At 47.8% G+C, this 27,808-nt stretch overlaps 1 protein-coding gene across 1 annotated transcript; it reads right to left on the minus strand.

Annotated features, from left to right (window-relative positions):
- Positions 1–27,808, minus strand: Egln3 (egl-9 family hypoxia inducible factor 3). The gene is made up of 5 exons (XM_059279464.1): positions 27,101–27,808; positions 6,111–6,230; positions 4,521–4,657; positions 2,488–2,561; positions 1–1,601 (listed from the first exon to the last, which is right to left on the minus strand). The coding sequence occupies exons 1-5, from the start codon at positions 27,806–27,808 to the stop codon at positions 1,585–1,587; spliced, it is 1,056 nt and encodes a 351-aa protein (XP_059135447.1). The 3' UTR covers positions 1–1,584.

The following is a 27,808-nucleotide window of genomic DNA, read 5'->3' on the forward strand; positions in this document are numbered from 1 at the left end:
TTATAGAGGAGACTGAGTTTATTGGACATGTATTTACTAAGTCCTTGCTATGGGCCAGGCATTGGGTTAGGTGCTGGGAATATGTTGCATTGATCAAAAATGTACAAAATCCCTGTCTTCGTTGTACTTAACACTCTAGACATCATAGGCTACAAGACAATAAACATAATAAATAAGGAAATGACATTGTAAGTTAGAAGAGGTGGAAAATACTAAATAAAATAAAACAGAGCCATGGTGGGAGGGAATGGCAGGTCTTTCTGGACACTTTCCAAAATGATTAAGGGAAAAATATCAACTTCTTTCTTGGAAAGTCTGTACATCTGAACACGATGAAACAAAACATTTCCGGGTCGGTGATGCTTGTGGGATTTTAGCAAGAAATTAAAGAGGTTTGAAAGATGGGGAGGTAGAAGCAAAAACTAGGACAGGTAACTTTTACAAAATAGGCGCTAAGTGCAGACAGAGTTCCGGAGGAAGTGGCATCTGCATCCTGCGGCAGTAGAACCTTCCACAGTTCTAGCAAATTCCACAAGTCTGGCCGCACTACCAACCAGTTGCCCTCAAGGGTCTAGGCAGCTAAAGGAAGGCTGGCGGGAGCAGACAACGTGGCAGAACTCTAAAAGCTTTGAGATCTTTTCATTTCCAATCTCTTTCAAGAATACAGCACGCTGCTCTTTGTCGTTGCTAATCATGAACAGTTAAAAGGAACACTGAGGGAAGGGATTGCCCGCGCTCCCATCACATCTCTCTTCTCAACCTGTTCACCACACACACACGGGTATTGCACAGCGCTAGGCTTTGCTCTGCCCACACAGTTAGCAGAAGCTAATGCCGAATTACCAGGAAGAGTTCTGTCCTTTGATTTAACTTCCAATTTCAACGCCAGAAAAACAACCCAAACTACATGGCCAGTTTTTATTCTCTGTATAATTAGGTTCTCCAAGTAAGAAGTAAAAAATAGAGAATAATGGTGGTGTCATCTTCAACAAGAAAGTCATCGATTTAGAAAGTCCAGGTTGTAGGGCCAGGAAAAAGGTGTGTCCACCATGGGACACTTCTACCCTGATCACGATGACAGCAGCCCTTTCTAGAGGTAATAATGTCATTAGGTTATCATTAGGTAACTGTCCAGTCTTGGGTTAACATCTGGAAATTGTTGAGATGATGTGTATCTCTGTTTCTTGCTGCTAGGGTTTCAGGGTACCTCTTTATGGCATCTGTCACCAATGGGTTTTGCAAACCTCCTCCTTTCAAATCAAGAAGTATACATAAAGTGCAAATAAGAGTCACTCCTTGGCTCCCAGGGTCTTGTCTCAACAGCCGTACCCCCAAATCTATCAGTTAAACCGCTGGCCAATAAGGATGTCGGCAGGTATTTCTAGAGTTAGCTGATGAGTTCATCTGGCAAAGAGAGTGTCTGAAGGTCAACGCAGTCCTGGCGAGAAAACATGAAGTACCACAAACAAGACAGGGATGTGAATGATGGAGGCAGTAGGGGGATTTTACAGACTCTTTGGCTCTTGACTCTTAGAATTTCAGGAACCATTACTAAATGAATGGGGCCAGCGGATTTCACACCAGTCAGTCTTCGGTTTTCCCTGGGTTGGTGACAGGAAAGAAAAGAAAGAAAAAAAAAAGAAGTTAGGAAGGGAAGTCAAATTTGATGAATTATGTCACCAAGTCTCTCTCCCACACACATACACACTCTCTCTCTCACACACACTCCCCCTCTCTTACACACACACACACACACACACACACACACACACACACACTCACTCCTCTATTAAACAACATCCTAATTTATAAAGCAAATTGAGATTCCTGATAGAATTTTGCAAAGGTGTCTTCCTTGGCATTTAATAGGCATAGAGGTCAAACAGGTCATGAGGTAGGCAAAGTTACACCCATTTCCTCATGCAAACATACTTTTTGGGGAGGCAGGACATGGGGGAGTCGGAGACCTGGTCTTAGTATAGACATCAGGCTGACTCATGATCCTCCTGCCTCAGCCTCTAAAGTGCTAGTTCCACCATGCTCAGCTTAGTGCAACCGACCCTGAGAAGGGTGGTTAGTAAATGCTGGCTGGAGGCGACAGGAATGATGTTGTCACATCGGTCTGGTAAGAGCGCGCTTTATATATACTTATATTTTATACTGAGTCAAATCCCACATCAACGTAAATTAGCTACTGGAACTAGGATCCACTGTATATTCTGTATAAATGCCAAATTTAGGGACAAAATTTTATATTGCACATGACTAACATTCGCAATAAGCTATTTTCATCTATTATAAACCATCACGTGATCAGTGGGCATCCTGAGGGGGAATGCCCCTTGCATTTCCTTCTGATTTTTTTTTAAGAGCATAAAAGCCAAGGTTTCAGATATCATTATATATGAAGCTGAATTAGAACGGAGGTTAAACAGTGTACTGTAATACATAAAACACTAAAGTCACAGAAAATGATCAGACACATACTAGTTAAATTCCTGAATTTCTTTTTGGCTTCCGCCCTCTCTTCAGCATCAAAGTACCAGACAGTCATAGCGTACCTGGGAGAGACAAGCACATGCTGTTAGAGAACACCGAGGTCTTTACGTTTGCTCTGTGAAGCTCACATTAGAATCCTCTGTAAAACCAGCTCTTATCAGAAGTCTACTCCCACTTTCACTTAAAATCATTTCCTTTGGGTTCAAGTCTGTACAAACGGCCTGTAACACACGTTACAGTTCCGGGCACGTGCCAGGCATTGGAGCTTCAGTGACGATCTCACTAGAACCCGCTCTCAAAACTCTCAGGCTCCAGCGGGTGATTCTACGGGGAAGGATGCAGTGGGGAAACGCCATCTGCACAGCAGACTGGTCCTGCTAAAGAACGGAGGCTGAAGACACGGGAAGGGGACAGAGAAGGGGGGATGACAAGTCACAGAATCTTTCTAACTCGAGGCCTGCTCTCTTCAGTTTTAGACACTGGTGAAAAGACACAGTTCAGTACTGATGTCTTTGCGCTTTCCACCGTCCCCTGTTACTTGCTTTATCCTATCCACAGGACAGACGGTAACTGGAGCTATCTCACGCTTGGATTTTTAAAACTTTCATATTTATTGTTAGCCATAATAATTTCCATTAAAGTTTTCAGGAAAACCCCCAAGAGCTTCTAACCACTTTTGCTGATATTTTCCCTATGACGTGGGTCACAGTGGGACCAGAAAATAACAAGAGAATCCTGCCACAAAACAAGGTCCTATTATTGAACCCCACAAAACGAGCCATAAATAGACTTCAGTGGTAAGAGCTAATGGCCCGTTTGTGCAGAGCCCATTACAGTGTGACCAAATCTGGGTCTCTGGGGATTGGAGATGTCTAGAGGGCCGTGTATATGGCTTTGAGTTAAGCTTGTTAAGGTTTAGCACTGCCCTTCTCCGCTCTCCCAGGACAAGCCCCAGTCTACATCACTCCATGCTCTGCCTGGCCCGCAGCGCTTGCTGGGAGATCCCGGAGAAGTGGAGGCAGAAGCAGACATAAATGTTTTTATCAGAGCTTTCCAGATTAAGACGAGACAATTCTAAGATGTTTGCTGACTCTAAAAATCTGTACATCTACATGCTAAGGAGGAGGAGAGAAAGAAAGGAAGGAAGAAAAGAAAGAAAAGGATTTTAAAACGTTCAATTGTAGCCTAGAGTGCTTGCGTAGTGTGCATAATGCCCTGGCATCACAAAAACTGTGTGCAACGGCACATGCCTGTAATCTCAGCACTCAGGAGATAGAGGCAGGAGGTCAGGGTCAGATACTCAAGGTCATCCTCTGCTACATAGTGAGTTCCAGGCCAGCCTGATGTGAAACTCTGTCTCACAAATGAATGAATGGATGGACAGATGAAGCAAGCAAAACCATAACATCCAACTGTTATGGCATGGATAAAGTTAGCCCAGGCAAACAGAAAGAGTAAAAAGGAAATGAATTCAGAACAAATTATTCTTTCCTTTCCCGAGGTTCTTCATTTGCTTAAACTGACAAACTGTAAATCCACTGGAAGAAGCAGAATTTTTGATAGGTGATGATAGCCAGGGCTAGTTCACCATTAGGTCTTGTTGCTGCTGTCTGCTCCTCAACGGTTCTGACCCTAGGCCTCACTTAGCTCGTGTTACCTTGAACTCTCAATCTTCCTGCTCACACCCTCGACTGCTGGTATTACAAGAGTGCACCCAAGCAACGTTAGCTTTTTTTTTCCCCTTAAGGGGAAGAAGGAAGGGACAGAAGTAAAGGGGAAAAAAAGCATGCTAAGTAACTAAACAACTCACAGAAAATCAGTTAATAGTTACTTTAAACTGAAGTTAGGTTTGTACATTACCGAATCCTAAAGAGCCCCTTCAATTTCTATCACTCCAAACAGGTTTACCTATCAGTTTGGGGGTACAGCACTTCCAAGTATAGGACATGAGTTCTAAGAGTTCTCAGGGAACTAGGACTCACACATGTTCTGAAAGAGGAACTGTGGCGCCCAGCTCTTACCTGGTCGCATAGGAGGGCTGAACTTCATGTGGGTTCCTGCGGTCTGACCAGAAGAATAGGAGTCTATCAAAAATGGGCTCCACATCTGCTACGAATGATTTCCCTTCCGGAAATATCCGCAGAACTCCTCCATGTAACTGAAGACCAAGAAGAGAATTAGTTATTTCCTGGTCTCCCATGAAGTTTATCTGCAAGAATGTGTTAGCTCCATCGAAGAGAAACACCACCTCTACCTCAACTTTAAGTGGGTTTAAATATTTACTCCCCTCATACTTTGCAGTTAAACTTATCTCAGACTTAGCTATATACAGCTCCTCATCCACTTCAGACCAGCATCTTCCCACTCGCACAGCCATGAAGGCCACAGACACAAAACAGTCAGAGGGCGTCACACAAAACTGTCCGTGTCAGAATGCTTCAACCCAAAAAAGCAAGCAGACAAATCCTGAGCAATTTCATAGCTCCCTCAAATACTAAGTCTAAGCACTCACCACATCCAGCTGCCCCTGCAATAACAATTCCTCTGAGTTTTTCAAATGTCCATCTGACCTCCTTGGCTGGACACTTCCATGAACTCTTACACCACACTGTCTACACCTTTTAGGACACCTATTGCTCTTCTCACCTGCTTTTTCTTTTTCATATGTACAACCTACTTGTCCTACTGGAACAATCATCTGGGTAGAAATCAGGCTTCACACATCAATGTTTCTATACAACACTCATCTAACACTGGCAGAAACTCGAATATTGGTTGATTTCATTCTTCCTCCTTTATTCTTGTTGGCCCAATAACTCTGCTCACATAGCATCTCAAAAGATACTTTTAAGCCCTAAAGGAACTGTTCCAGTCTTACTACCAAATAGAGAGGAGAGATACAATATTACATCACCCTGCCAGAGCCTACACTAATGAATGGCTAACAGAGATGTACAGAATTCAAAAGCTAAGCAAGCTTCTAAAGTTCTCTGATTTCCCAGACCCCTAAATCATTCTGAACTTTCAGACAGTATACAAGGGTCAAAGCGTGTTACACGAACTCCACATCTCTATCCACTCCATCTCCACCATCTACCATCCACAAATTAGCCACACAACCTCTGCCATTCACAGGCTAAATGACAAACGGCTCCCAATGGGACATATCATCCTGAGAAAGAGGACTCTGTGGGAAATCCTTCTCAGGGACAGTTTGGTGTCCCACAGTTCTATTTTTGTGGAATTCTCTCAATGCTGCTGCTGGGAGGGAAAGGTGTACATTACATGCTGAGCTGAGAATCACATCAGCTCTGCCTCCCAATGCTGACTTACCTCCCTCATTAGCCCCCCGACCTTCACAATCACCCTCCCTCCCCCCGCCAAATGAATGTTATAGCCACTGCCTTTAATCTCATCAACTTTGGTCCTAATTCCACAAATGGGGGAAAGGTAAGAAATAAAACAGTGGAGATGGGCTATTAGAAACTGTAACTCTCCTAAAGTTGCCTGAACGTTTCATCTAATGGGAAATGGCATGCTCCTCTCGGTGCACCCCTATTTACACTTTTTATGGCTTATATAACCCACTCCAACCCATTATTCCACAGTACCTTGGCATCCCAATTCTTATTCAGGTAGTAGATACAGGTAATACAGCGGCCGTCACCATTGGGGTTGTCCACATGGCGGACGTAACCTGTTCCATTTCCGGGATAGCAAGCCACCATTGCCTGTGGAGACATCCCAAGGATGCTGTTTTGAAAAAGCTTAGAGAGCCTCCTCCTGCAGCAGACACACACAGTACACACATTCGGTTTACTATCAGAGCATAAAATCAGCGTGAGGTAACCTTGGGTGTAGCACGAATCTTAGAAGGTCTTATTAATAAAAACAAACCTGGAGCCAGGTATTGGGGTGAATGCTGGAAGATCAGAGAAGCAGAACAAGCCACAGCTACCTCGCCTCACCAGTTCCTCAGCTGATCCTGATTCCTCAGACTGGAAGCCTCTGTGTACTCATCTGAATGGATTTCAGATGAACTACTGCTCGAAAGCCTGAAAGCTTAACCAGCCTCTAGTTCCTGGTTTTCACGCCTTAAATACCTTTCTGCTTTCTGCCCTCACTTCCTGGGATTAAAGGCTCACTTTCTGGGATTAAAGGTGTGTGTCACCATGCCTGGCTGTTTCCAATGTATCCTTGAACTCACAGAGATCCAGACAGATTTCTGCCTCTGGAATGCTAGGATTAAAGGTGTGAGTGCCGCCATTTTCTAGCCTCTGTACCTAGTGGCTGTTCTGTTCTCTGACCCCAGATAAGTTTATTAGGGTGCACAATATTTTGGGGAACACAATACCACCACATTTTGGTATGAAAGCTTAACAGGCAGGCCATGCCTTAGGGCTTGGTGCAGGGTAAGTGGTCCATTAATATTCCCACGTTCCAGAACAGTGAGAACCTTCTAAAGAAACCCATCCACGTCATCAACAAGATGTCTGTCTTTCTTTCACACTCCTTTCTGAAAAAGCAGGTTCCAGGCTCCCATCCGAGCCCCACGAGATCAGCATCTTGAGATGGACGGAGGGAGACGCATAGCGGACACATGCATGTGATCTCAGCACTCAGAAGCTGAAGCAGGAAGGTGGGAAGTGGGAGGGGTCTGACCTATACAGGGAACTTCTAGAAGGAAGGACAGAAGAGAGTGGGGAGAGAGGGGAAAGATAAGAGAAAGACTCTTCAGTGTGGGGCTTAGGAACTGCGCTTGTTTAGCGGTACCCTCAGTTGTGGAATCATGCTTGTTTTCTTACAAAAAGAGCACGTCTAATTCCAAAGGGAGTAAAGGGTCAGTGGGAAGCTAGACCTTGACCAGTCAGCACAGATGACACAGGGAGACCTCTTTGAGGGGGAAGGACACACACAAGTATTAAGTGTATTCCTCAATTCTTAAGCTCTTTTTCTGTTGTTAAAGACTGATTTATTTGCTGGGCAGTGCTGGCACACGCATTTAATCTCAGCACTTGGGAGGCAGAGCCAGGTGGATCTCTGTGAGTTCAAGGCCAGCCTGGTCTACAGCGCGAGATCCAGGACAGGCATCAAAACTACACAGAGAAACCCTGTGTTGAAAAACCAAAAAAAAAAAAGAAAAGAAGAAGAAAAAAAAAAAAGATTTATTTATGAGTGCTCCATCTGCATGTACGCCTTTATACCAAAAGAGGGCATCAGATCCCACTAGAGATGGTTGTAAGCTACCATGTGGTTGTTGGGAATTGAACTCAGGACCTCTGGAAGAGCAGCCAATGCTCTTGACCACTGAGCCATCTCTCCAGCCCCCTCTTATGCCCTTCTCGATGATTATCAGACCAAGTGACAATCTGAGGTCCTCCTCCTTTGTCTAAGCACTACCTGTATACCCACAAGGTGAAAGGAGAAAGTGGAAAGCCACGGAGAAAAATCCTACTGAGAATTTCAATCACAGGGGGAAATACAATATATAAAACTGTTCTCATTACAAGACACCACTATCATTTAAAAATATTTTATGGGGACTCAGGATATCTAGGGAAAATTTTGGAACCGGTAATAGAAAATGAGGGCTGAAAGCTTTTCCCTATTTTGTTTACCAGTGTGATCTTTTTGCCTAAGGAGTACCCGGCACACAGACGTTGTCCACTGAAACGTTGACAAGTGTATCAATGAACTCATGAATGGTTCTTTGTTGAAAGCAGATCCCCTACTACCTAGATAAACAGTTCTTTCTTCCTCTTTGAAAGCCTACCTTCAGACATGCTTGGGGGGATCTGGCTTAATATTCCCTGATAAATAGCGAGGTTACCTCAATGAGTAAAATGACCACTAGCCAAGGACAGCCCCAAACTGAGCCACGGATGGTTCAGTGGGTGAGCTGATTCCCAACTGAGAGCACAGAGCAGAGCTGGGCCTCCCACACACTGCGTGCTGGACGGCTGAGAAGAGACCTGCCTCTGCAATGAACTTGAAGCTGAAATCAGAAGTTGTCCCACACTTTACTTTTCTGCGCAGCTAGCAATCCAACAGCCTGCCTGTGAAACTTGAAAGTACCACTGTGATGTCATGTGCAGAGCTGATGAAGTTAGTCTGTTAGCCTGGGCATCTCCCCGAAAGCGGGATTTTGAGGTGACCGTAATAAGGATCTGACAAATGATGGCAGCACCAGATAGATGGCGGCTTGAGGAAGGCTGATTGGGAGCAGACAGGAGTGACTGGCCTGGCTGGAGAGAAGGAGACAAATGAACTCACCTACAACACAACGGGAATTACCCATTCCCGGAAGCAGCTGTCAGAAGTGTAAGGGCCAACACTGAAAAGTCATTCAGGCACAAGTACTTGCTGATTTCCCCACCATCCCAGCCTCCCCCTCCTGAGAGGACCTTAAAAAAAAAAAAAAAAGAAAAGAAAAGAAAAGAAAAGAAAAGAAAAGAAAAGAAAAGAAAAGAAAAGAAAAAGAAAAGAAAAAGAAAAAAGAAAGAACAGAAAGCTTGCTGTCAGCCCCTGATATAGCTTGATATTCTGCAACAGCTCTGCTCCCAGCAAAGGTCAGGGCTCTGGATGCCTGCCATCCACTTCATCTGCAACCCACTGTGTGATCCCAAGCGCCTTCCTGTGAGGAGGAGCACGGGTCCCACGGTTTATATTGATTGTCGATTTGACAGGATGCAGGATCACCTCGGAGACAAATCTCCGGGCATGTCTGTGACGGATTTTGTAGATTAGGTTAATTGAGGTGGGAAGACCTGTCTGAACTGCCAGACGAACTAAGAAGGCGCAAAGGAGCTGAGCATCAGCGTTCTTCTCCCTCTGCTTCCTGCCTGTGGATAGGATGGGACCAGCTGCTTTGAGCTACTGCTGCTGCCACGACTTCCTGCCACGATGGACTGTGCCCTGGGACTTGAGCCAAAATAAATCCTTCCTTCCTTGAGTTGCCTTCGTCGGGCATTTTGTCACAGCCGTGAGACAAGTGATTGACACAGTCCTCCGACGTCCGAGAAGAGCGAAGCCTAGATCTGAGCTCAACACCCAGAACAGCAGTGTCTTCCAGAGCACTGAGAAGCACTAACCCGCTTCAAAGCTCAGCCTGAATTAAAGTACAAGCAGGAAATAATGACAGTTCCCATGAACGCACCCTCCACTAATTGCTACAGGTATGAAACACACGGAGAGAACATGCTGGCACAATCCCTTAAGGACTTGCCATTAGGACGCCCCTTTGACTGTGAGCATACGTGTGTTTCAGGGAAGGAAGAGATCATTTTTCTGGCCAGAGTGAAATTCACCCTCTCTCTGATTCCAGCAGTCATGTGAATCATGTTTGGAACAATGGAAGGAAACCCCAGGAAGCTCAGAGGTCCCGCCGCAACCTTCCTAACCAATTGTACCACTGAGGTCTCTGGCTGAGTGCCAGAGGAGACAGGAGCCGGGTTTGGGCTCGGACACATTCCCAACTGTCTGCTGGTCCTCGCCAGGATCTCAAATTCTGAAGCTAAGGATGCGCTGAGAGGCGAACCTCAGTGACGAGTCATCAAGTCTGCGCCAATTTGTGCACGGGGCAGCAACAGACTCCGGAAACTAATGGGTTTATCGGATCCTGTTATCTAAGCCTCATCAAGTCTGGAGAAGGGATCCAGAGCGCAGAGCGGAGGGAAACGCTGCAACACTTTATTGTTTTATGGGAGCAGAGCTGGAGCATTTTAATGATGATCAACACTGACATCCACCAGGAAGGTATCTCACTTATTATAGGCTTTTTTATTGGCAAAAACTTCCTGACTTGACCAATCCTTGAAATCTACAGCAGTTTCATAGCACATCCGTGTCCCTTCGGTGGCACAGTCACTGTGGCCTATGAGCCTTCGCAGATGAATCAGCACGCCCTCTGATTCCGCACGTTCTCTGATGTATCACTGTTCCCTGCTCTGGCCCCCTGCACAAACCCCCATCCCCAGAGGCCTCTCCATAGCTCTGTAGCAACAGGAAATGAGAAGAACGAACCAGGTGTTCCCGAGCTGGCTCTGTGCTTCGGACCCCTCCGTGGTCACGTTCAAGCAAGAAGAAGCGAACAAACAGAGAAAAACTATAGCAGAGTCCAAGTATGAAATCTACTGTATAAATGCCACTAGCAGAAAAGAAAATTGTGCTGGTGTTCGGGGTGTGGGGGCTGTGGGGGGTGGGGGGACTATAAAAACAAACAAGAAACCAAGGTTAGAGGTCAAGCCTGGGAGTTCCACTCCGAGGCCCCAACTGGATGCTGTAAGCCTGAACCACAAGCTGACTGTAGATACAGGCCAGTGTTATAACCAGCATCAACAGCCTGTCTGTTGATGATTTTTCAGACAGAAAACTTAGCATTTCTCTGTAGATCATACCGCAGACCAGGGGGTGCAGCCAGGCAGTAGAGCCACGCCCAGCAGGCATGACAGCCTAGGACTGATGCCCAGCCCCTCAAAAAGAAAACAAAAGAAGCCATAGCATGTATTTTAGGAAAACGTAGTTTATCGCTGAGGACTTCGGAGCCAGACTCCTTGGTATAGCTTGATCTTTATCACCAAATGCAAAGTGGTGTCTTATGCAAATCTTTAAAAATCGATCACTTCATTTATAAAATTTATAATCAGGGCACAGATTTTGTTTTCAATTAGTCAAGAAGCCTGACATGGTATCTCATACTTGCTACTCCGTTTCCAGGGAGGCTGAAGCAGGAGGATCACAAATTTTAGATTAGCCTGGACAACAAAAGGAGATACGATCTTAAGAACAAGAGGCCGAGCCCAGGACAGCAGAACTTTAACAATAGCTGTTTGCAGCCCTTAGCGTGTTAGCAAATTAGATCTCTTAGCTGCTAAACAGAAATATTAGAAAACTTTTTAAGAATTCGGTTTTTTTTTTTTTAATTCTTCTCTCCGGGGGATTTAATACTATTGTTTAATTATGTATACATGGGTGTGAAGGGACCAGTGTTTGTGGAGACCAGGAGGCATCGAATCCCACTGAAGCTGCACTGACAGGCCGCTGCGGGCAGCCTGACCTGGGTGCTAGCAATCAGATGCAGGTCCCCTGCAAGAGGACCACACACCCTTAACCCCTGAGCACCATCTCTCTGGCCCTAGGACTTGTTTAATGGTTTTGTTAAGGAGACCTTGCCTGAAAGAAGGAGGAGGAGGAGAAGAGGAGGGCAACAACTCGGGGAGAGAGAAGAAAAGCGATTCCACACACGGAGTACTGGGGATGGATGCAGCACAGCCAGGTATAGGGTCAACCCGTGCTTAAATGTCTTTGTACCTCGGCTATCGCATCTGTAAAAACGGTTTAAGCAGACTGAAGTAAACAAACCCTGTAAAACTCACAGCGCAAGATCTGGGATTGCGTTCATTATTTGCATTAAGGGCGACGGAGACCCTTTCTCTCTTTCCGTCTCTATGCTAAGACACAGCCACCCAGAAAAATTAGATGTATCAAGAGTCAGGAGAAAATACAGGTGAGCACACACCTTCATGAGCCTGGAAAAAAAAGCCCAATGGGTGAAAGTCACAGCTGAGTTTCCTGGCGTGAAACAATCTCATTGGCATTCAGGCGGCAAGGGCCTAGGTGACGTGAGGTGACAGTGTTTGTAGGGTCTGTGGGTGGAGGAATGGAAGCCAATACTTGGGGAGAACGGTTCGGAGTGGTTTATGTTCAGCATGTTTTTAACTCCCACAACGAATGTGGACAGTGAGCAGGGCCAGCTACCCTTTGAACACTTCGTATCCCGTGCTGGTAAAGGCATCCATCCGGCTTAGGCAGGGCCCTTGAAGTGACACACGGAGGCAGGGGAAGGGTGACGAGTGACTGCGTAGAGGCCTACATGACCTAGCAACAGCTCCAGGCTGGAATTTCTCCCATTAGAAAAGGAAAATTAAAATCTCTAGCTATCCAAATGCCTTCTGCAAGCATCCCGCCACAAAGACCAGAGTAAGGGGGTCAAAAGCCAATCAGGAGAGCCACAGTCTTTTACGAGTTCTCTTCTTAAATATATCGCTTTAAGGTAAAGACAACTGAAGCCAGCACGTCAAATTACACTCTCTATTTGGCTCTGACAATGAGAAGAACTCCAAATACCGTCGCAAATTAAATGCAGAGGCATGACAAAGCTGACCGGAACCGAGTTCTAGCCCCCGGTCCCCTTCCTCCTCCATCAATGGTTTGTGTTCTTCAAGGACACCAGGATTAAGTTCCCACAACATACATGGCTCAAGACTGCTCCATGGACCAAGGAGAGGAGGTGGTGGCAAGAGGAGCCCGCCACCAAGCCAGGCTACCCAAGCTCTCTGTCCTTGGGACTCACGGAGAACAGAGAGGTCAAAATCTCGGAAGTTGTCCTCTGACCTCCACAATGTACACCATGGCATGAATGGGCCCACACGCACACCGGGGTGTGTGTGTGTGTGTGTGTGTGTGTGTGTGTGTAAATGCTTCTTCATAAGATGTCAACAGTCACGCAAAACTTGTCCTAAGTTCAGGAAAATGTCACCAGCACAAAGTCCACAATACCTGCCAGCTGAGCCAGCATATGACACTGAATGGGAAAGCAAGGTCTGGGTGTGAAGAAGAAAGAGCAGCCAATGGGTTTTAGAAATATTTTATTTATTTATTATTATTATTATTATTATTATTATTGTTATTGTTATTATTTTGTGTGTGTGTGTGTGTGTGTGTGTGTGTGTGTGTAGACACATGCCATTCCCTGCATCTACACACCCAGGCCAGAGGACGACCTGTGCAAATTGTTTCTCCCCTTCCACCGTGGGGGTTCCCCGGTCAAGCGTGGCGGCAGCAAGCACCTTCACCCGGTGAGGACATCTCACTGGTCCAGCTTCCGGATTTTTGCACATTTATTCCAACCGCCTAACGGGTAAAGAAAGGTGCTGTAGGCGATCGATTCAAGCACTAGAACAAAGGCGGGCAAAGGCTCAAACCATCCTGAGTTACCTCAGCATCTCGCTTGTTATCCGTAGCAATGTTGAGATCAAGCCCTTCTATGTCCTCCCTTCAGGTGCCTCTGGTTAGAGACCAACGTGCCAGAACGAGGGGAGAAAAAAGTGTGGTTTTGGTGGGCAGCAGCATGGTTCCCACGCCTCCACTTTCCCTCCCAAAGTTTCAAGATGACAGAGTCCATTGCACGTCAGGTTCATAATCCTTTCAACACACTCCAAACCCTCGTGTTTCCTACTGGTCTAGTTTCACGGGGGGAAAAACCACATCTGCCTTCCTCACGCACAGGCCCTAAGTTCACACTAAAACCAACGCCATCCCTGCATTCACACACCCAGGGCACTGTGCTACACCTTAACCTCACTGCCAACGCAGCGTGATGGTGTGCGTGCCCTTACACATGAATTGCACAACCAAGAAGGAACTTCAGGACTTCTGCAAATGGGATTTCTAAATGGCGGAGTCACTTTGGCTAAGTGGGTCTGCCTGCCCTTCCTGTTCTGGATAAGGCGGATAATCCACCAACATCTTCACTTTCCAGCCACTCACCCTCAGTGAACGAGGCCCCCGCTTCCAGATCATACGAACAAACACCAGCAATTATGCAGAAGGTAACCGGGTAACTGTCTGTTCAGTTGTTCTGAGTTACTGATGATAGGGGACCAGGGACCAGGGACCATAGTCTTTTGAGATCTTTATGGTAAAGAGATAGACTCCCATCCCATGCCCTGAGAGAAACCATTCACAGGAGCATCAGACACCCACCACACAACACACATACGCCCACAAGTTTGCACAAAAACCACAGAAGACCACAGGACTGTAAAAGCTAACAGTGTTTGGTCAAGATTTCATTTGGGGGGGGGGGGGAGGTGTCCCCAAGTCATGCACGACGTTTTGAGGGAGTCACTCTTCCCGAGAAGGAAATGAAACTTCTCAGAAGATCAGGACTTTAGGAGACAATTATCATTCCTTTCTCAGTTGTGGCTAATTCCTTGGCTTGAAGGGGATTCGTCTAAGTCCTGCAATTAGGCACCGTAAACAGGCCTGGCAACATCCACATATCAGTGCAGGCTGTTTGGGTTTGGGAACGCAGCCCTTCCCGTGGAGGCCTGGCGCCAGGCCAGCTGGGAGATGACTGAATGACAGGGCTACGTGCACTTCGTGAGGGTGGCAGCCAGCCCACACCCCAGAGCACACCGCCAGGCAGCCAGAGGAGGGAACAGACTCTGGGGAGCCCTGGCTCCTCCCCCATCGTGCTCCAGCCACCCAGAGGCTTTCAGCAGGGGCTTCCTCCTGGCAATGACAAAACCGGCCAGTCTTGCAGGCAGGCTCGGAGGACAATATGACGGGCAGTTAACCATCTCCTTCCCAAGGCCTTTGCCCAGATGTTAGCAGCTGCCACTTCCGGGTGACATGTCCACAGAACCTGTTTCACCGCCTGGTTCCTGGGAAGGTGAGCAGAAGCTGTGTCTCAGTCACGCTGCTCATGCGTTCTCAGAGGGAGTCATTAACCCTGGTTATCATACGGACCTAGAGGTTACCACGTATTCCTGGAGAACAAATACATTAGTCATCCTTAAGGCAATGTGGGGGTGGGGCTGGAGGTGGGGGTGGGGCGTGGAACTCACAGCATTCAACTTCCTTAACGTGAGAAAACAGACTTATCAGAAAAAAGCCAACGTCAAGACCCCAAAGACCACACACAATAGGGGGACCAGTGACAGCCGACTGCCCAGAAAATTGTGTGTGGATCTCTTTATGCTTCTGTCTTATATTAATCCCAGTGTATGTGAAGGAATTCACGGTGATAAATGCAACCTGTAAGAAAAGACTTTAATAACAGCTAACACAGAAAAGCACAACCACCAATCAAAAACGCCTTCGAGCAACATTTATTAGGCAGGAGAGACCTACATTTGCATGTCAGTGCTTAGGAAAACGCATCTGCTAAGTTAAGGACACCACACACCGCAAGGCAGTGGAGTCAGGAAGCTCAGTGCTCACATTCAGTCATGGCACAAACGCTCATACAGTGCTCACCAGGTCCCTGCCAGAAGCGGGTGTGCCCCAAGTGTGGCTGCCTTCTCGCTGGGAACCCACCGGGAGGGTACTCACCCTCACAGAAGAAGAAACGGAGGCACACGGGAGTTTAGTAACTTGGGTTTGAACCAGGCCCGTCTGGCTGTGAAGTGAAGCTGGGATCCAAAGCTGAACGAGAATCCTCTGGAAGGCGAAAAGACTGACTAGCCCGTCCCCCCACTTTTGAAGAGAACGGAAAGTCTTCGGTTCTATATAAAGTGCAGGCGTCCTCCCTTAGAGTCTCAGGACCCCGAAGTCCTCCATGTAAAATGGCGGCGTGTTTGCATATGGTCGACCCACACCCTCGCATACCCCTGGTAGAACGTAAATGCTATGCCAAGAGCTGGCGACAGTATGGCGGAGGTCAGGACAGAAAGAGCTAGACATGTTTAGTGTAGGACCGATCTTTTCCAAGTATTTCCAATGCAAAGACACCGGGGAGCCGACTACACTCTTTATATCCTTTTCCACAGAGACAGAAAGTCGTCAGAGGCAACATCCAAGCAATAAAAAAAAAAAATTTACAGAAGATACCAAGAAACGAGTGTGCTTGAAGTTGTCCGTGAACCGCAAGCTGAGGACAGAGTCTGAGGCAAAGGGAATTGCCTAAATCCTGTGGCAGAGCAACACTGGCCAAGCTGCTGTCTTGGCTTGTGTCACCCTTCCAGCAGAGCCAACCTCACCGTCAGGTCACTGCTGCCCCTCAGCCTCCTCCATGCCAGCCCCCCAGATGCTCCCCCTCCTCTCGGATTGCCCCGGCACTCATCTTAGCCCAGGGCCAGTCCACAGCCAGCTAGCCTTCTTTCCACGTTCTGTAAGGTTGGGGCCTTTTCTAGCATCTTTATCAGGCCATGTCAGTACAAGCTATGGTTCCCAGACCAGCTTCCAAGTCAGATAATAAATGGCCCATTCAGAAAAAAAGAAAAAAAAATGTTTAAGGAAATATAAAAGTTCATTTCCCCCCCTGGAAAGAAAATGAGAAACACCCGGTAAAAGAATCCCAGAGAAGAGATCAATTTTCCCTACTCAGGCCCAAACCTAGTTCGGGAGACATCTGAACTCTGCTACTAGTACATTGATTAGAATTCACAAGATGCAGACCGTCTACAGTCACGTTAATTAGAATTCACTCAATGCAGACCGCTGGCTTAAAGGAGGGCGGACATCCAGACGATGTCCAACTGGGGTAGAAAGGGGGCGGCGGGGGTTTCGGAGAGAGATGGACATCCAGAGGATCTGTGGCAGGCAGGGGTAGGAAGGGGAGGAGAGATGCGTCAACGGTTGAGTGAGGGAACTAGAGATAAGTGTGCCTGGCTCCGCATCAAGCAGTTAATTCGATTGTGCTGAAGCTTCTCAGAGCTGACTCTGGGCTCCATCGGACCAGTGTGGGGAACTGCCAGGCATGACCCCACACACTTGTAATCCTGGTATTTAGCAGAAGCCTGAGATCCACGGTCAAGGTCAACCTGGGTGTCAGAGCAAGATCTGTTTTAAAACAGCAAAAACCAACACAAATGTGAGAACTGAGAGTCAGAGACAATGCAGGAAGGTACTGAAAGTGTCGGAGCTTAGTAGGTGAGCCAGTGTTCCGAAGCACGGTCTCTCCGCCACTCAACACTGCTTCCAAAACACTAGGAAAAGTGTTATCTGAACTAGGTGCCTTCCTTCCATTCCAAGACAAGCAATGAAGAGGCAGGGTATGGTGGGCCAAGCCTGTTATCTTAACTCTTGGGGAGTGCAGAGGATCGGGGGTTCAGCGGCAGCCTCCCTAGCTAATAGAGAGTTCAAGGCAGCCTAGGCAACCAGACTGTCCCCAAACAAACAAAACAAACAAAAAAGCAATTTAAAAACAAAAAGGATTTCCGGTTCTTCAGAATTACCAAACACAGCCTCCAACCCCCAAAAGGAAAAATTGAGGACCTCTATACCTAAGCAGGAAAGAGAAAAATGGCAGCCACGCCCCAATTTCTACTGAATTGTACCTTCGATTCCAGCCAAGAGATTTCAGGGCAGAGAGTCCCAAACTTGGCTTTCTCCTGCCCTCTATAGCTAGGCATCTTACTGGGGTGGCGGGGGGGTCCCAGGTTCCTAAGTGGTATCCAAAGTTGGACTATATAGATGCTCATTTTTCGGAGACTCAACATTTTACAAGACGCTATTTCAGACTTGCAGTCATCCAAGTGACCATGAATCTTTCTTCTTGCTCAGTTCTCCTAACCTGTGGTCACGAAGATTTACTTTCCCCTTGACTCACTAGAAAAGGAGGAAACCATCAGCTCCAAGCTTCACCCCCACTATAGTTCCAGAAAAAGAAGTTTATCGGCACAAGTTATAGAAAAGCTAGAGACGTGGACGGCATGGTTGTTCCCCCCAAAAATCTCACAAGTAAATTAAAAACGCTTGGTCCCTATTAGCTTTAGCAACAAATAAATATGCTTGCATTTCATCAGCGGAACTCTAATTTTCTTGCTAACAATGGAACTAGGAAAATACCAACACCCATGCCTCATAAACTTCCCACGGTAGCTCTTAAAGTTCTGCACATCAATCACCCAGAGAGCGTGGCATTTCTGATCCAGTAGGTTTAGAGAAACCAAGAACATGTGCTTAGAGCCAATGGCACTCCCAGCCCGGAACCTCTGAGAGCCATAACTATTCTGTGCCAGAACCTTGAGTGTGTAAAGTCTCACTCTAAGTGTTCAAAGGAGAAAGGGAGTCAGCTGTGAACTGGTCAATTTAGGGAGCCCGGGGTGGAGAGCAGGAAGTGAGAGGACTCCTAGGGTGTTTCTGCACAGGCTCTGCTCTGTCAGCCCTACAGCAGGCAGGAAACACACAGTTGTTTCTCTCCAGCATGCTACCTTGTGCTGGGCTCTGCCTCTGAGGACAACTGTCAGGCCGGGCCTGGGCTCTGCCTCTGAGGACAACTGTCAGGCCAGGCCTGGGCTCTGCCTCTGAGGACAACTGTCAGGCCGGGCCTGGGCTCTGCCTCTGAGGACAACTGTCAGGCCAGGCCTGGGCTCTGCCTCTAGGAACAACTGGTCTGGCCTCAGGAATCAACTATTTTCCTTCTCCGTGGGAAATCTAGACTCTTTTCATCTGACTCCTTATACCCGGGAGCAGATGTAATAGTGTACCCATTTTACCGATGTACAGAATGGGCTCAGAGAATTGGCTTGCCCAAGAGCACGGTGAGATGAAATAACGTGGAAGGTTTCCATTATGGTGACAGACAGCACCCACATTTAATTTAAAATGTACAAATACCTAACTCACTCATAAAGGAGTGAGAGATGTTCTCAGAGACGGCCTTGCCAGGAGCCGAGCTAGGACCAGAACTTGTGGACTCTATGTCTCGGGTTTTGGTGTCTCGCTCCTCTGAGGCAGATCTGTGGAGAAGCTGCCAGGATCTAGGTGTGGCACAGAATTTCCCAATGAGAGAAGCTAAGGTCCTCCTTGAATGGCCCTGCATAGCTCATCCAGTGAGAGACTGTGATGCAAACTCCTTCTTCTCCTACCAAATATATGTGCTCCTTTTTTTTTAAAAAAAAAAAAAACACTCTGGCGTTCATTGAATTCAAAATTCCTTTCGAAGATGAAATGAGCCAACCACCTAGAACCCTAAGGAAGGAACTGTATATACAAAGTGCAGTGGCCTCTGAATTCAGGAACTTCTAAATGGAAGAGAGGCAACCAAATAAACGTCCTGGGGTGATCTAGACTGTGCCACCCACTGAGTTCCAGGGGACAGAGAACTGACCTCCCAAGACAGGCGCTACCGGACACGGGCGGGCGGTAAGGAGTGTAAGACAATGCAGAGGCGAGCTGGCTGTGCCCGGCAAACCCCTTTGTCAGGGTGTAGGAATGAAGGCAGCCGGGAGATTAAGTGTGAAAAGGTCAGATGAGGTCAGACAGAAAAGGCCTGTGTGTCTCAGCAAGAGGTTCAAAGGGTTATTACAGTGGACAGGGGGAGGGGGAGAGGGAGGGGACAGCGCTGGTTACTACCATGCTTCTAAGAATGAAGAGGACATGATGAGTGGGGGGCCGCACAACCGGCTTCTAGCAAAAACGAGGAAGAGGGCTTACAGAGAAGGTGAGACCCCAAGGCAGCCCGATTTTCTTCCTTAGTGAAGAAAGAGAATTCTAGTTGGAAAGGAAATCACAGAACTTGAGGTTCCGCCGTGAAGCTGAGAAATAAAGCAGGTGCAATGGGCCCAGTTGTGATCAACGATCTTGTGTGCCCCTGCCTACGTGGTTAAAAAGGAGGGTGATGGTCCGTTCAAATCACTCAAATTATCCCGTAAAACAACATGAATATGAAAGTCGGGGGGGGGGGGGGGCAGGCGTTGGTTTGTGTGTTTTTTTTTTTTAAAAAAAGCCATCAGATTGTCAAGGGCAGGGGTTGGTTTTGCACACAGTCCCTGAGCTTTGGAGGATGTGTAAGGCAGGGGAGATGGACAGAGGTGCTAAGATGCCATCTCTACTGTTCACTAGCGAACAGCAGAGGCAAGCTTAGGACCATATGCAAACTACACTTCCAAGCAGCCTCCTGAAAACCCTCAAGTTCGCCCGTGAAAATCAAAACCGGATTGTTGTGACACTCAGAACTGAGTTGTCCATTTTGTCTTCCAACTGGCAAGTAATCAAGACAACGATCCCATCCTTCAGTTATACATATTTGGGGATTATTTTTGTTTTGAAAGGCAAAAACATTTCATGAGAAAGATGCACTGATTTAGTTATTTTTCTAGTTGATGTGCCCCAGTACCTGACAGGAAGCAACTTAAGGTAGGAAGTGTTTCTTTTGGATTTGGTCCAGCCTGGCCAGGGATGGCCTGCGTGTGAGGCTGCCGCTCCACTGTCCGCAGCCAGGAAGCTGGGAGCACATAGGCTGCGCTACCAATTCCCAAGACCCTCCTCCAGTGACCCCCCTCCCTCCAGCAAGGCTCCCCTTCCTAAAGGCTCTGCTTCACAAAACAGTGCCAACTCAGGACCGAGTGCTCACACAGCTGCACCCACAGAGGGGGGCCCCCAGTTCGCAAAGCCACACCACACGTTCACTCCAAACGTTACCAACGTGCCTTCTAAAGAATCAAAACTTGGCTTGACTTGACAAGGATGCATCAACACTGTTCTGAACGTAGGGAACGTGGGGCAAGGTGCCAAATAAATCCCAGTTCAAAACCCAAGGGGCTGCGTTTTACAGTGTAGCACGGCAGGTCGGTAAGGCTGAGGTGGGGCGGGGGTAAAGGAGACGCACAGAAGTGACTCCCCGTTCACCAAAACCGCGGGCAGGAACTCATCCACACATCAGTATCACAAGAGGAGGCAAACTCAAGAAAGTGCTATCCCAGCTTAAGACAGAAATAACTGAGAGAAAGGGGGTACAAATCCTATGTATAATTAACCGAGCTCACTAATCTTACTTGGCAAACACCCACAGAGCCGCGAATCCGAGCCCAAATCAATGGCTCCTGGCCATCTGCCAGCGCTGAATTCTTTAGTCTGGCATCATCAAATGATCTGTCTGTTGTATTTACAATTCCAGTGCTTCTGGATGCAGCCACCCACTGGGCACCCCTGGCAGATACCCAGCAGAAGACATCAGAACCATCATTACTGTCAGAACATGTGCATTTGGCAAACACCAGACTGAAGAGACACGGATCTCGCAGAGCAGCATTAGTTAACAGCCACCAAGTACCGCTGCAAGGGGACCATCACGTCTGTGGCTAAGATAACTTTAAAAACACGAACAGCCTTGCCCACAGCACTAACCCCGTTCACGACGCTTCGGTCTTCAAGGGGCACAAGTCAAATGTCATTGGTTTACCCAGAGCTAGATAGTTCCTCCAAAAGCAGAGCTGCTGAGCTGAGCAAGCGAAGCCCAGGTGAGCAGCCTTCTCCTGAGGGGCGTCAAGACGCCCACCAGACAGCTCTGCTCGGGGCAAGTCTCCAAACCTAACGGCAGTGTCTCCCATATACGGTGTGCTCACGGGATACCATTCTAGGATGCAGAACTCTCTTTGTTATTCTGGAAAAAAAAAAAAAAAACAACTAGTTTTCCTAACCAGAGTCAGGAATCGGCAGAGAATTTACCAACTTCGCTTAAGCTGTCAGAAAGAGAAACTGCTCCTGACATCCAAAAGCCAGTCACAGAGATAAGCAACATAATTCCACCTTCCGGGGGCTTATCGTTTTCAGTCTGAACTGTATTGAAAAATCTCACGTAAAATACTGAATTCATGTGGCAGAATTCACCAGCTCGTCCTGGGCCACATGACCCAGCCCCGGCCAGCTAAGGCCTCTCTGTGAGGCACCTTGTGTCCCCCCAAGCCCCTTGTCAAGGAGCTGCTCAGGGTGTCCTCTCTTAGAAGAAACCTTTCTTGCACACACACACACACACACACACACACACACACACACACACACACAGCTAGAGAGATGGCACAGCTGTTATGAGCATACTCTGCTCTTGTAGAGGACCCAAGATCAGTTTCCATCAGCCACATACGACAGCTTACAACTACCTGTAACTCCAGCTCCAGGAGATCACGACACCCCTGACCTACAGGCATCTGCACACACCCACACCGTGACACACACATACACATAACAAAAAATACTTTTGAGACATCTCACTGGGCAGCCCTGGCTATTCTGGAACTCACTGTGTAGACCAGGCTGGCCTTAAATTCACCGAGATCCACCTGCCTCTGCCTCCTGAGTGCTAGGAGAACAACCCAAAGAAAACGATGACTGAAGAATGTCAGGGAGGGCTTTTCAATCAAAAAAACCAAACTAAAGGGGGTCGGGGGAGACATCAACCACTCTGGTGCTGACTACCCCATCCACGCTCACCTCACTCCTTGGGCCTTATGAACACGCCACTCTTCCTTCCTCTACCCGTCCATACTAAGGTCTGCCACAGAGCAACCAGACACCAGCTTCCCTCTGAAGGAAAAAACTAACCTAATGCCCACTGATTTCTAGCTTCGCCATGAGCAGGGAAGACTCCTGAACAGCTACACAGCATGTTTCTTCATAGACCACGAACTCTCCCTCACCGAAGACAGGCTTCCCTCACACTAAGGCTGTGTTCTAGAAATGATTTCCTCCAGCAGTTGAAGACTTGAACTGCAGGAACACTACGGACAAACTTCTGCTCCCTAAGGATCACACCTGTCATGGGCCCTGGCAACCATATTTGTGACATAGGATTCGAAATGCTTCCAGCACCCCAAACCAGGGCTCACAGGGCCCCAAAGCTAGCTACGGTGAAGTCAACTGGGCTTTATCCAGGGCAGTGAAAACTCGGAATCTAGGCTGGTGTTCAAGCCTCCGTCCATCATGACCTAAAGCCTGAAGCAGCCACTGGAAGGATTCATCTTGCGCCGTGTGTGTGGAACCGCAGCAAACGCTGGACTAGAAGAAGGGAGGAAGAAATACAGAACACAAGCAAAGGAGCAGAGAGAAAGGCCCTAAAACTCAGAGAGCTAGCACCCGCTGGATATGAAGGCTGCGTGTTCTCAGCCCCAGTCCTCTGAGACTCCTGACTGCATTTCCTGCGCTTGTGCCCGGAGAGATATCTGATCGGCACAGCACCTCACCCCAATTTGCTTAGAGTCACTTCCAACCAGGATAAGTCCACTAAGTATCAGGCATTCTGGACACTACCAGAAGGCTGGGCTAGACAGCTGCTCCACAACGGGGAGCAAGCCCACCACTGCGCAACACTTTCTCTTATTCCTCAACTTCCGGCTGTTGCGTCAGTCCTCTGTGTTGTCGGGGAAGGACTGACCTGTCTGCGCACAGTACAACCCTGTCACCCCACTGTCCACAGAGGCTCTGGTCAGGGTCCGAATAACTGGCCTAGCAATACTTTCCTAAAAGCAATACTGGAAAAACTAACCCAGCACTTCATTCCTTCAAATGCACTCGACTGACCCTCTTCAATTGTGTGTGTGTGTGTGTGTGTGTGTGTGTGTGTGTGTGTGTGTGTGTTTTATAGCTTGAGACATAGCTAACTATAAACTAGACTCTCCTACAATTCCCCTGTATTTGTGAGTGTAAGCTGGCTCACAGGAGTCCTGCAGAAACCCACAGACACACATGCATATTTGGGGCGTCAAACTGGAAAGCCAATTGGTTAAGAATACAGACTGAGTCGGACAAATCCGGAACAAAATCTTAAATCTCACTCAGAGCCATTAAACAGGGACAGAGACTGGAAATTCTAAGAATGCTACATAGATTATAAAGTCTTTCCTCCCAAAGCTTTTGTATTATTATTATTATTATTTTACACTGGATAAGACCTAAGTGACTTCTCAAAGGCCACAGGCTTAGTAATGCCAATCCCCACTCTGCCCCTGACTGTGAGAGACTCCCGGTCTATTATTTAGGTGCTCAGTTCCTTTAGGATTGAGGCTCAGAAGAGTGAGTAAAATCGGTACGTTAGCACAGGCTGAGCAGAGGGCCGGGCAGCGCAAACTGCTCACTAAAAGGTATTTATTATTGTTACAGTTCCCAACTCTTGAGTCTTCAGCGAATGCTTCAGGCAAAGGGACATTAGGTTCTGTAAAATTACACGTTCTCTGGAAAATAGCCATTTGCAAGCTCTAGGCAGCCAAAGAAAAAGGAGCAAATTATAAGCCGTATTTATCTTGGATACGGTCTAGATCTCCAGAAGGGAGTAACAGATAACCCACACTAGCTGGAAAGCAATGACCACACTTGAGGCTAGGGGGCGCCATGCCACACTCCTCGGCACAACAGGGACCGCTTTTCCCAGGGGGACCCCAAACCCCACTTGGCTACAACAAAGGAGAAGCAGACAAATTCTAACCAATAACAACTTTTTGGGGGGCGGGGGACAGGGAAAGGTACCATCTACCAGTTCTACCACAGTTTCAATTTTAGGGCCAGTAAATACTCTTATTTATTCCCATTATCTTTGCAATTCTACTCACATTACTCAATGACCTTTACAAATCCAGTTTAAAAAAAAAAAAAGGTAATGAGGATGTATGCATTCATAAGCACAATGCATAGAAATTTAAAGTGTATTTAAAAAAAAAAGTCTAAACTACATGTACAAACTGGCAGTTGCTAAAACCGCCTGGCGGGAGTTCATATTAGCCTATCTACATTTGTATATGTTTGAAATTCCCTCAATCAAAAGTTATAAATAAGTTTAAAATCTGTACCAATTCTCTCTTATGAAAATAAAAAAATTCCCCTGCAAGTCTAAGCAGGAAACTAGGTCTATCTATATCAGTACTGTGGGAAGCAGCACAGAATGAGGACACCCAGGGAGGAAAGTCACGTAAGGCAGAAAACCGGCCAAGTGAAAGGAAGCATGCGGAGGGAGCCCCTATAGACAGGATGTGTCTGACAATGCGTCACTAGCCAGCTCAGAGTAAGGGCCGGAGGACTGCTGTCTTTACAGAAGTCAAGCAGAGTGTTACAGTTTGAAAAAACCTACACTGTTTGTTGAAGCTTGGTGTTTGTTTGTTTGGTGTTTTTCTGTGTTTTTTGGGTTTGGGGGCTTTTGTTTTATTTTGTGTCTATGTGTGTTCTAATTAGCCAGGGAATAGCCCAATCTAGAGGTGGACTCTCTAAAGAGTATGAATGAGAGCTTTGAGGAAGACCGAGAGAGCCGGAATCTGGATAAGGACAGATTTCTCTTTTCAATGCATAGGCACCTTCTGACACAGTTAACTGAAAAGTTATTTAGTCCGCCCAGAAGAGAACCTAGGATTGAAAACTCTACAGAGCTTGCTTCCTTACCCTGGGTGACTAGGTGTTTGTTTCATTCCCTTTGAATTAAACACTAGCTTGGGATTCCCCTGTCATCCATGAAGTCAAAGCTAAATCAGAATATAAATTTTAAAACTCTGCTAGTGGCATGGCTTATCAATTAATTTCAGTCTCCCTCAGAGGGGGGAACTTATCCCTGAACCACTGAGGGAAAATTCTTTAACACCCAGGCTTGTCAGAAACTTTACAGAACTGATAAGGAACCACTTGCCCTTTCAGGCTGAAGCTCCAGGTACCTCCCAGGACTGAGGCTAACCCCAGGGCTATCCGAAAGGTTATTTAATGCAGAAAAAACTCCGATCAAAACACAGACGACCTTCGAGTCTACCACTGAACTGATGGAAGAAAAAACAATACTCTACCATCATGCTCCAGCAGAGTGCAGCTAACTGAACTAATCTCAAATCAAATGAAAATGTAGAATCGGGCACTTTCTTCTAAGGTTCACTTTGGGTCCAAGTGTCCATGAGGACACTTGTCAGGCAGTCAGCGCACATCCTCCTGACTGGATAGCAGTCTGCAGCTCCCCACGCTACTCATCCATCTCAGCCCCTCACTTCCAGACATTTCTAGCTGAGCACTTGCTTTTTCATAAGCATGCTCTTTCCAGCTTTAGGGACAAAGAAGACTACAAGAGTTTATCCCCAGACCAAGCCTACACTGAGAAACCGTACATTTATTATCAAAGAGTGGCACATTCGTGAATGCTCATGGTCCCCCAGCTGCTGGTAAGCTCTGTCTCGCTGCACTTAAGAAGTTTTAATGATTCTGAGACTCCCTTGACCAGACAGCAACATAAGGGCAAATCACTCTGAATCGCTCCTGGAAGAGGGTTTGACTATCGTTAAAGCAAGAAGAGGCCAAGTCAGCCAAGACTAATCCAAAGCAATGTCTATGCACTGTCTCAGCTTCTCCACCTCCCACTGGCCGGCCTGCCAATCTATACCTGGAAACGTTTCCAAGATAAATCATCACCACCCACTGCACCATTTCCGGCTCTGTGAACAGAAACGAGGTTTCTACCTAGAAGTACTTCACCAACTCTCTCCACGGACCTTATCAGGTAGTTTGAGTGGACTTTGCCATGAGTGTATATAGGAAAAGAAACGCAACCGACGTAGGGCTCGGCACCAGGTGAGAATTTTCAGTTGGGTTGATGGGTCTAAGGGAATCCTGGGCGCCCGGGGTCAAAGGCTGCACGCAGAAGTGGAGTCTTACCTTTTCACATATCAAACTCTTCCTTCCCACCCTACCGGACTCTACAAGCCAACTAACACAAGGCAAAAACTACACTTGCCTGTAGTAGGGTGAAGAGTGCCCCGCTACAGTGAAGGTCAGTACCGTGTGGCTTTAACGCAGGCGCTTCGGATCATGGACATGTGTGCCGCAGTGTTGGGAATATCTTTTCCCTCCACAAGCCAGTTGTCCTGCATTCATCACCAAAACCAGGGCATTTCTCTCCGAGTCAGCAGAAGCTCATCATCATGCCACACCTGAGCCCCTTAACATGGACTTTTTTTTTGCCTAAGGAGGTGGGCCGGGAGGTGGAGGGGACGCAAGGGAGCAGATAAGGCAAGCTGACTTCTTCTCAGTTAAAAAACCAAAGTTCGCTGCAGCCCAGCGAAGGGGGCACAACACTCCCAGTGTAGGTTTCCCGTCCCCGGCAGCGGTAGCTGCGGCTGGGCGCCCGCACGCATCCTACCTTGGACCTCTCCTTGACATAGTATTTGCCCAGACGGCTCCCGCAGTACAGGACCAGCCTGTCGATGAGGGACAGGAGGAAGTTGATGGCCTCGCAGCCCTCCTCATTGCCCCCGATCCACGTGATCTGGTCGCCCCGCAGGTGCCGCTTGGAGACGCCGGCGCGCGGCCCCGCCAGCTGGCCGTCACGTAGGGCCCCGTTGTAGTGCAGCTGCTTGACCCGCTCCAGCACGCAGTCGCCCACCACCTCGCCTAGGAAGTTGTCCAGGTAGCAGAAGCCGACCTCGTGCAGACAGGGCACGATGTACTCCAAGGCGATCTTCTCCAGATCCAGCCTCATGATGTGTCCCAGAGGCATCTCGCCTGCAGAGCCCACGCCGGGGACCCCCACGGTGCAAGCGCCGAGGGCTTGACCTGCGCGAGCGCACAGCAGAGATGCAGAGAGCCGGGCCCGGGGCTCACCCACCTGCGGCGGCGGCCACGGTCCCCGAGCCACTTTAGCGCCAGGGGCGGGGAAAGTTGCTCGCAACTCTGGGGAGAAGGGAGTCCCGCTCTGAGACCGGCGGGAGCAGTGTGGGACTCCGCCACCCAGCGCCGGACTGGCCCAGCGAGAAGTCAGAGGGCCCCTTTTGGAGATGCAAAGCCACCGCCGCGGCGGCCGCAGCCGGGGGAGGAACGGGAGGAGGCCCCGCCTTGACCTCAACGTCAT

This window comes from Peromyscus eremicus, chromosome 14, assembly GCF_949786415.1.
Source record: "Peromyscus eremicus chromosome 14, PerEre_H2_v1, whole genome shotgun sequence".
Taxonomy (NCBI): Eukaryota; Metazoa; Chordata; class Mammalia; order Rodentia; family Cricetidae; genus Peromyscus; species Peromyscus eremicus.